At 46.4% G+C, this 10,134-nt stretch overlaps 1 protein-coding gene across 2 annotated transcripts in view; it reads left to right on the top strand.

The window, feature by feature from the left end:
- Nucleotides 1-269: 269 nt before the first annotated feature.
- LOC148834042 (uncharacterized) overlaps nt 270-10,134 on the top strand; it is a 35,303-nt gene continuing 25,438 nt past the window's right edge. Inside the window, exons 1-7 of one of the 2 annotated variants that reach the window (XM_088917827.1) lie at nt 270-904; nt 2,039-2,134; nt 2,280-2,513; nt 2,640-2,799; nt 3,121-3,180; nt 8,709-8,741; nt 9,478-9,504. In XM_088917827.1, the coding sequence (XP_088773953.1) occupies nt 845-904; nt 2,039-2,134; nt 2,280-2,513; nt 2,640-2,799; nt 3,121-3,180; nt 8,709-8,741; nt 9,478-9,504 (670 nt within the window). In that variant the 5' untranslated portion in view covers nt 270-844. The remainder of the gene's footprint in view (nt 905-2,038; nt 2,135-2,279; nt 2,514-2,639; nt 2,800-3,120; nt 3,181-8,708; nt 8,742-9,477; nt 9,505-10,134) is intronic. The other variant, XM_088917828.1, reaches the window with a different exon arrangement.

Below are 10,134 nucleotides of genomic sequence, written 5' to 3'. Positions count from 1 at the left end.
AGTTAGTATTTTATTGTTTTGATTATTGGGAACACAAACAACTGGATTGACTTCACCTGAGCAGGTACTGACATCGACGTTTATTAAAAAAACTTTAAAAAAAACAAAGCCGTTTCATAACTGCAGCTCTAAACCACACCCCCTGACAACCCTAATCACACCCCTAACAACCACACCCCCTAATAATCACACCCCTGCAGCTCTGTGCAGATCCAGGAAGTGAAACTCAGAGATCAGTTTCGTTTTACTAGAAACAGCCTCACTGCAGCTCCGTCTCTACTGCTCCTCTCTGTGTAGGTTTTACTTGTCAGAAAAATGGCAGAAGGCACTTCTCCATTTTCTCAGGACCAGTTCAGCTGCTCAGTGTGTCTGGATTTGCTGAAGGATCCAGTGACTCTGCTCTGTGGACACAGTTACTGTATGGACTGTATTAAGAACTGCTGGGATCAGGAAGATCAGACTGGGATCTACAGCTGCCCCCAGTGCAGACAGACGTTTACCCCAAGACCTGATCTTCACAGAAACACCATCCTGGCTGAAGTGGTGGAGAAACTGAAGGAGACAGGGCTCAGTGGCCCTCCTCCTGCTCACAGTCCTGCTGGCCCTGGAGATGTGCTGTGTGATGTCTGCACTGGGAGACAGAGGGGAGCTGTGAAATCCTGTCTGGTGTGTCTGGCCTCACTGTCAGACTCACCTCCAGCCTCACTATGAATCTCCTGCTTTCAAGAAACACAAGCTGGTTGAGGCCACAGGACAACTGCAGGAGAAGATCTGCTCCACTCATGACAAACTGCTGGAGTTCTATTGCCGTAATGATGAGAAGTGTGTTTGTTATCTTTGTGTAATGGATGAACACAGAGGCCATGATACTGTCTCAGCTGCAGCAGGAAGGACAGAGAAACAGGTGAGGACTTTGTGTCTGTTCATAAAGTGTCTAGTATAAGATGTAAAAAGGATATTTAGGATATTTGGAGGCTTTAAGTGATCTCTGGACTGTATTTACTGTATCTGTAATGCTGGATCTCCACTGTTGAGTCCTGCTCATGTACTCAGCTGTGATCCACAGTGGTTGTGTCTCTGAAGTGTCTCCTGTTCTTCTGTCTGTTGTTCATTATCTCGTCCTCCTCTCCTTCACTGTTTCCCTCTTTACTGTCCTCATGAAGCACCAGTGAACCTGTACAACTGCACACAGCACACTCAACACCTCTAGAACAGACTGCACCCTCATTAATGCACAACACACTCAACACCTCTAGAACAGACTGCACCCTCATTAATGAAGTCCTGCTTTAATTTCAGCACAATAGTATTATTATTTATAATAATAAACTCTATTTTTATATACGCTGGGCTCTCATGGAGTCAATCTGACACAGAACATGTTTCCTTTTGTCCTCTGAAATGATCTGCCTGGTCCAGAACCTCATCCAGCGGTCAAGCATGTCAGCCACAGGGTCTCCTCTGAGCACTCTGAGAAACTAGTGGCAGCAAGGCTCATCAGCACTGCTGTAGTCCTCTGTTTTGAGATGCCGAGAGCAGTCAGGACACTACTGTATATTGAGATGAATGAAATCTGAAATCTCTAGATCATGAAGGAACAAGTAATAGGTTTATTCTTCTTCAGGTGTGAGAAGGCTCCACGGCTGAAACGTTGTGTTTTCTTTCTTCTTTTTTTTCAGTATGGAATAAACCTATTGCTTGTTCCTTTGCAGCCTACGCATGCTGACGCAGCTCCCCACCTGAACTATCTCTAGATGATGTTTTATATATCATTTGAAACACAATTATCTTCTTTTTACATTTCACCTCACATACAGATGTGCAGACCCAGGTGTCAGGTGTCTGCTGCGCTGCACACGCTGCCGGTGTAGATTAGACATGAAACAGGAGCATGTCAGACAGGACCAGGAAACACATCTCATGTGGATAAGACATCAGGGATACAGAGTGTGGATTTCCCAGGGTGACTCTAAGGGGTGTCTCTGTGATGTGATTCTCTTACAGCAGAAATGTCCTGAGTGTCTCTGTTTCTCCACAGAAGCAGCTGGGGGAGACACAGACACAAACCCAGCAGAGACTCCAGGAGAGAGAGAAGAAGCTGCAGGAGCTGAGACAGGCTGTGGAGTCACTCAGAGTGGGTATTCACCAGATGAGTGGACACACAGACACACATTTCCACAGCTGGACACTGGACAGTACCCTTTGGAAACAGAGCATACAGCATAATGTAGTTTGAGTGTTTTCCTGTGCAATAATCCACTGTGTGTCTCCTCCCTCAGAGCTCTGCACGCACAGCAGTACAGGACACTGACAGGATCTTTACTGAGCTGATCCGCTCCATTGAGAGAACACGCTCTAAGGTCACACAGCTGATCAGAGCTCAAGAGAGGGCTGCAGTGAGTCAGGCTGAAGGACTTCTAGAGAGACTGGAGAAGGAGATCGCTGAGCTGAAGAGGAGAGACTCTGAGCTGAACCAGCTCTCACACACAGAGGATCACATCCATTTCCTCCAGGTAACATCACTGCTCTGTGACTCTGCAGTACAGAAGGGTGTCTCTCACACAGAGCTGCTCCTGGCTTCTCCCCAGGAATGTGTGTTGTGTTTGACTGGAAACTCCTCTTTCTCTTCCCTGCTGCAGGATTTCCAGTCTGTCTGTGTCCCTCCTGGAGCTGGAGACTCACCCAGCACCCCTGTCCGTCCACACTTCTCTCCTGAGGCAGTGAGGAGAGCTGTCTCTGGACTGAAAGAGCGACTGGAGGATCTCTGCAAGAAGGAATCAATAAAGATTTCCACAACAGGTTAGTAGAGAAACACACTGATGTCTTTCTGGACAGCTTATATATTTCCTGTTTCTCTCTTATATTGTCAATGGATTTTCTGTGCAGTGACTGTATTTATCAGAGCAGCTTATCAGTCAATGATTCAAATTCTAGGTGAAATATCTTAAAATCTCCAGTCTCACAAATCTTTATGACAGTAAGTGTGTTGTTATATTGTGCTGTATATAGTTTAACAGGAACGTTTTAATAGGGGCTACAGTCCCAGTCCAGTAGAACATGTTATTCCTGTTACTCTGTTACTGCAGCCCTGATGAGACATTTCTCTGTGTGTCTCCCCAGTGACTGAAGTCTACAGTCTGCTGACTCCAGAGCCCGGGTCCAGAGCAGAGCTTTTACACTGTGAGTCTGTTTTCGCAACAGTTCCCCCCTGAAATATACCTGGAGCTCAAACACACAGCAGGAACAGTGATACAGAAACGGATACACACTCTGACACACACACTGATTCACACTCTGATACATGCTGATACACGTCTGAATTCAGAAAGTCAAGCTTGCAGACAGTCACTCTGTGTGGATCAGAGACACACTGTGTCAAACACACAGATGGACACAGAAGTTCCAGTGGGTGTAGTTTATTTAAGAAAATGCACTTTATTACATCAATGTGCAGTGCACAGTGCTTACAGAGAATACAATTCTGACAACAACTCTTCTACAGAATTTAAATCGTCTCAAAAAGAGTGATTGTCCATTATCAATCATTCTATTTTGCAAGTGGTCAGTGAGGCTGGTTCACACAATAAGAGCCCCTCCAAGCCTCCTGGGTGTTACCACTGGCTGCAGTCCTGGCTTTGAAACTGCGATTGTCCATTTCTCAACAGGAGCACTAAGGAACAGTTTTTCTGGGTTTTCTTCAGCCCTCAATACTGTGCAGTGCTCTGATGAAACAGTTCAGCAGTTCAGGAGTCGTATAGAAACCAATGCTCTCAGACAGCGGACGTGAGGCGTCCTGGTGCTAGGCGGGTCTCAGGACATCCGAACGTCAATGGTGAGCCAAGGGGAATGAGAGACCCGGAAATATATATCTCCAGAGAGAGAGAGACACCGGAATGACAGCAAAGCACAAGAAACTAGGGTCAGGACAAAGTAGGAGCTCCCTCTGGCTGCAGAGGCCATGACAGTACCCCCTCCCCTTCATGGGCGGCTCCTGACGCCCATACAAATAAGCTGGGGGGAGGAAAAACCTCATTTACCTGAAAGGAAACCTCTGGGAGTCCATGGCTGAGAGCTACCCACTCCTCCAGGGTAGAAACCTTTATTGGGTAGAGGAAGGGGGGGCTGGGGTAGTGCTCCGGAGACATAAAACTAAAAAAAGGCAAGTAAACAAGCACAAACAACGACAGAAATAAACCTGGGAGACCAGGGTAACAAACCACAATAAACAGATAGGAACCAAGAGTTCTACAACACAGGGGACAGGGGGACCAGAGAGAAGGGGAAACCAGGAAGTGAAAAAAGCAAAACACCAGGCAGAAACAAACAAAAGGACAAAAACCCGGGAAAAATACCGCAGACTGGGCAATAGGCACCTTCAACATTCTATCACTGATATCGGAGTGGACAACCCGAGGAAAGCCAGGCACACGGCCCGCTCACAGGCACAGGAGTCGGAAAAAGAATCTCGCGATTAGAATAGGAGAGCTGAGAGAAAAAAAAAGCCCAGGGGAAAAAAAACTGCGGAAAAACAAAAAAGCGCCGCTCGCAGGGTCAGTAGGAGGCTCGGCGTTCTGTCACGGATGTCGGAGGGGACAAATCGTGGAGAGGCAGGAGAGTGAAAAAGACCCTATGCGTAGTGGTGGGACAGGGGTTAGCCTGGGCTCAGCTGTTCAGGAGTCGTATAGAAACCAATGCTCTCAGGCAGCGGACGTGGGGCGACCTGGTGCTGGGCGGGTCTCAGGACATCCGAACGTCAATGATGAGCGAAGGGGAATGAGAGACCCGGACATATATATCCCCAGAGACAGAGACACCAGAAGGATAGCAAACCACAGGAAACTAGGGACAGGACAGAGTAGGAGCGCCCTTTGGCTGCAGAGGCCATGACACCTCTCTGGTCACCAGCTCTGGTGCACAGTCATCCAGCTGAGGGCCTTCAGCTTGTTGTCTAGTCCTCTGGGTTGAGTCTTTACCCAGGATTCCCATGGGATCGTCAGCCCCTCCCCGGTGACCTGTAGGATCATCTGTCTCTCCCTGGTGACTAGTTCCTCCCTTCTCTTCCTTGTATAGTGCCTTTTGTTGGTGCAGAGCTCTGGCTGTCTCATGGCCTCATACCTCCTAGTAGGTCTCCGGTCAGTTTTCTGCTTTAGGACTAGTGTTTGACACCGGATCAGATGCTTCACTGGGAGGGAGAACCACAGCCTGACAAAGTACTGAGAATTGTGACCGATGGGGTCCAGCCCCTAGTGACAGAGGTTGCAGAAGAAGATGCAGTGGAGTTTCAGGGGGAAATTCGGCACATCTCTCCCCCTTCCTCACTGTCTGGCACATCTGGTTCCTTGTGATGTACTCGTACCTGTTCCACCATCCCTTGCAGCGCTTGTCTGAGTCTGGCTGACAGAGGGTACACCACGACCAGGTCAGCTAAAGCCAGCAGGGTGTCTGCCTTCAGCACCCTCACTTTCCCCATGAGAGTCAGTGTGCGAGTCCTCCACAGGCCCAGTTACACGTTGACCTTGACGGTCCTCTCTGTCCAGTTTATGTTGTTGTTGTCCTGGCTCTGGAATGAAACCACCAGTATCATTAGGGGCTCCATGCAAAGCTTGAGACCTGCTGGCGGCATGTTCCTGTCCCTCCAGGGTCCAAAGAGCTTGCCCTTACTCTTTCTGTTTATTAGCCTCAAGTCTGAGGCTCTGCAGTACTGCTCCCTGACCTGCAGCCCACTCTGCAACCCCCTGTCTGAAATCAGGAACAGCGTCATGTGTACTGGGAGATCATGAGGACTTCCCCTGTGCCTCTGCCTACAGCTCTATAATGAGAACATAGAGAAGAGGAGAAAGAGGACACTCTTGTCCTACTCCAGATTCCAGGGGGATTAAATCCCAAAGATGTCTGTTCATGTTGACCCTACTGCCCACTTCAGAGTACAGCATCTCTGTCCAGCAGCTGAAACTTTCTCAGAATCTGAAGTGCTCCAGCCCTCTGAACAGATAGCTGTGGTTTACTGTGTCGAAGGCTTTCTCCTGGTCCAGGCTCACCACCATCATGGCAACGTTCTGGTCCTCGGCCCAGGTGATGGCATCTCTGGTGAGCTGAAGGTTCCAGCTGACTTATCACCCTCCCACCCCACATGTCTGGTCACTGTTGATGAAGTGGGGCAGGGCGGTCCTCAGTCTAATGGCCAGTAGCTTGGACACGATCTTGATGTCCATGCAGAGCATCTTTTGAACCCCTCCTGAAGTGCTGAGAGATGACACCTTCCCTCATCCTGTGTCCAAGCTTTTTGCTGATGGAAGAGCTCTTGTTCCACCTCCACCAGGTCTGCCACTGGGGTGTCCCAGAAGCAGGTGTGGAATTCCTTGGGAAGTCCGTCTTGCCACAGCCCCTTGCCATTCTTCATCTGTCAGAATGTGTCAGAGTCTGAGACCCTGGATTTGTGAATAACTGGAATATTCAGGAGCAGAGCCAGTCTCACAATAATGATGGTATGATGACAGTGCTCTTCCCCTGCAGCTTCACAGACACACAGCCTCTTGTGAGAGGCAGCAGTGGGACTCTGGTACAGGGGCTCCTCTGGGGCCTGTAGGCCTCTCTCTTGTCTGAGAAATGGCTGCTTCTCTTCACACATTAACCAGGCTGATGGGTCAGCAGGAAGAAACAGTCAGGACTTGATCTGTCTGAACAAACAGAGCGATAGAAAAACCCAACATCATTTATTCTTGATATCCTGCCAAAATAAGAATGTCTTAGGTTATTGTTGGTCAGTCACTAAATCTTTAAGCACAAAAACCTCAAACGCTTTTAGACTACAGTCTGCAGACATCAAATACACTTGAACTGGGAATTACACAGTAAAATGCAGGAGAGGTATAAGTTGAAGGGGGAAGAAACAGTATTTCTGTGTATTTTGCGCAGATGAATGTGAAGAGATAGAGGAATGACAGACAAAAAAAAAAGAATTCAGGACGACACACAACCCGTTACACAGTTTGTTCATTGCTGGCTTGCTGTTTACTGGGACCAACAGTAACAGGAAGCCAACAGCAGGTATAAGTCATCGTAAATGTATTCTGTTCAGTGTTGAAAGAGTGAGCAAACACTCTGTACAGGACATGTTTCTGCAGTTTCACATCAAGAAGAACAGATGTTTGGAAAGCTGTGTCAATTCTACTTGTCACAGAAATGGTAAAAATGACACATGTTTAAGATCAAGATCTCTTTATTTGCCATATACAATCTCTTGCATTAGGAATTCATCTTTTCACATACAGGACCCCAGCTTGCTCTCCATGAGACACAGACACACAGACAGAGAGAAGCTTGGGGTCACAGTACAGCCTGTTTTCCTCAGAGCAGCTCAGACATGTCAGAGTCAGGTGCTCATGGTTAGTTTAAGAGGGGTATTTACTGGGGCTGTAGGGCTCTCTTACTGGCCAGGGGTAATAACTTTGGAGTCTTTCTCTTCAGCCCAGCTGGTGTTCTCACATGGTCCTGGTCATTAAGAGAGCCAGTGGTGTGTTTCACTAAGAATGACACTGGAGTGTCAATATTATTTCACTAGTCCCACCAGAGTGAGTGTGAGAGAGGTTTAAAAAGAAAGGGGAGCAAAAACCTGTTTAAAAACATAATGGAAGAGATTCTATTAAAAAACAAACAAGGAAACGGAATACTGGAAGTAACAAATGAGGTTTAATTCTATGAAATGCATGAAGACTTCAAAGGTGAAATGTTGCATATTTTGCTGTCTTACATTACTTTGCAGCATAGAATTAGCTTCTTCTTTTTCTTTTGCAACCTGCAACAGCTTATACAGCTCTCCCACTCTACACACATAAGTAGAAGATTATGTTTTAAATATTTGACATATTTCCCACACCATAAACCTATTCACTTTCCTTAAAGGACATTTTTCTCATCATAAATAATAGCTTGCATCTTGTTTTACATTCAGGTTTTTCTGAAATATTCTGTGTTTGGGATAGCAGATATTTTAATGTATTAAAATTAGGTACAATTACCATTTTTTGTAAGATACTATATATCATTTATTTATATTCTACACATGTGTACGATGGATGAGGTTGTCTGAGATGTCTTGATGAATGCATGAGCCATACACAAAAACACAGGAGCGCACTGTCTGTGTGTCAGTCTTCCTGGATCAGGCCTGGTGTAGATGTGCTCACCATCGAGTGTGACTGGTCATCTCTCACTGTCCAGCTGATGTCCAGAGATCAGGCAGTGTGACCAGTGAGCAGGACATCACTGTATCTCAGTCAGTGATACTGGTCACTGTGGGGACGGGTCACTCAGGCTGTGTGAGAATTGCCAACACTTTCACTCATCTGACTGAACAAGGAACAGTTTTCAGTATCAATGATTGGTCTTTAAATATGAAATATTCCTCACTGTTGTTAACAGCAGACTGTTAATTTCTCATCTCTCAGTGGCTCAAGCACCAGACTCCAGGGTGTCCTTTGATGTGTCTGTGTGTCTTATTGCCTTGTGCTGCTCAGTCTTATTGAGTGAGACTCCAGTCTTACAGCCACTGCTGCTCACACTCCCTGACACTCTGATCCACACTGCAGTGGAGACTGGGGATCCTGAAATGGACTGACTGCAGACTGTAGGATAAACTCTGGTATAATAACAGGTATGAAGCAAGAAAGGTCTTTAATACAATAAAGATCTACTCTCTCTTTCTGTAGATGCTGTGAAGCGAGCTCCTATCCCAAAATCACGTATGTACACTGTGTGAAACTCTGCTATCTGACAGCACTGACTGTACTGACATCTTATTACCAGTGTGTGACTGTGATTAACAGTGTCTGTGTCTCTGTGTTCCAGTGTGTGTCTGTGATTAACAGTGTCTGTATCTCTGTGTTCCAGTGTGTGACTGTGATTAACAGTGTCTGTATCTCTGTGTCCCAGTGTGTGACTGTGATTAACAGTGTCTGTATCTCTGTGTTCCAGTGTGTGTCTGTGATTAACAGTGTCTATGTCTCTGTGTTCCAGTGTGTCACTGTGATTAACAGTGTCTGTATCTCTTTGGTCCAGTGTGAGACTGTGATTAACAGTGTCTGTGTCTCTGTGTTCCAGTGTGTGACTGTGATTAACAGTGTCTGTATCTCTGTGTTCCAGTGTGTGGCTGTGATTAACAGTGTCTGTATCTCTGTGTTCCAGTGTGTGTCTGTGATTAACAGTGTCTGTATCTCTGTGTTCCAGTGTGTGTCTGTGATTAACAGTGTCTGTATCTCTGTGTTCCAGTGTGTGTCTGTGATTAACAGTGTCTGTATCTCTGTGTTCCAGTGTGTGTCTGTGATAAACAGTGTCTGTATCTCTGTGTTCCAGTGTGTGTCTGTGATTAACAGTGTCTGTATCTCTGTGCTCCAGTGTGTGTCTCTTATTAACAGTGTCTGTATCTCTGTGTTCCAGTGTGTGTCTGTTATTAACAGTGTCTGTATCTCTGTGTTTCAGAATGGCAGTGGATCTGCAGTGCTGCAGGTAGGTCTGTCTCCTCTTGATGACACAGGGGCTGTTTTAAGCCCTCGTGTCAGAGGTTCTTGAATTCACTCTCAGACGATCTCTTTAGTGTTAATTGGTTGTTCCTGTTAGGTAAATAGAAGATGTATTTCAGTGTCACGTCTGTAATGTAGTACATGAAATCCTATTGGGATCCTTAAGAGATCTTCACCTAGTGGCCAGTAGAAAGTTCTTCCAGAGGGGCTGAAGGTGTTCCAAAACTCATTCTACCCAAAGGCCATGTCCTGTGAGCTCTGCTCACTCCTTAATCAGTCTCACTCCTTCGTGAGGGTCTTCAGGCTGAATTTTGCAGAGCCTGTGACCCTGGATTTTGAGAATAAATGTGAAATATCAGAGGAATCAGGAGCAGAGCCAGTAACAATCAGCTGTCCAAATCCTAGGGTACATGACCGTTATACATGAAAAAACTGACAGCAACATCTTCACCTTTTGTAGTACAGATAATATAAAAAATACAGTCTCTTGCTCATTTCTCAGCTGCTGTAATCTTTCTGTTGGTGTCGGTCATTGTCCTCTGGGCTCTCCTGCAGCTTGTTGTCCCCTGTCTCTCTCTTACTCTGGGCTCTCCTGCAGCTTGTTGTCCTCTGTCTC

Source organism: Atractosteus spatula, chromosome 5 (assembly GCF_055471065.1).
Source record: "Atractosteus spatula isolate fAtrSpa1 chromosome 5, fAtrSpa1.hap1, whole genome shotgun sequence".
Lineage (NCBI taxonomy): Eukaryota > Metazoa > Chordata > Actinopteri > Semionotiformes > Lepisosteidae > Atractosteus > Atractosteus spatula.
The sequence above is the reverse complement of the archived record's forward strand: the minus strand, read 5'-3'. Positions and strand labels throughout refer to the sequence as shown.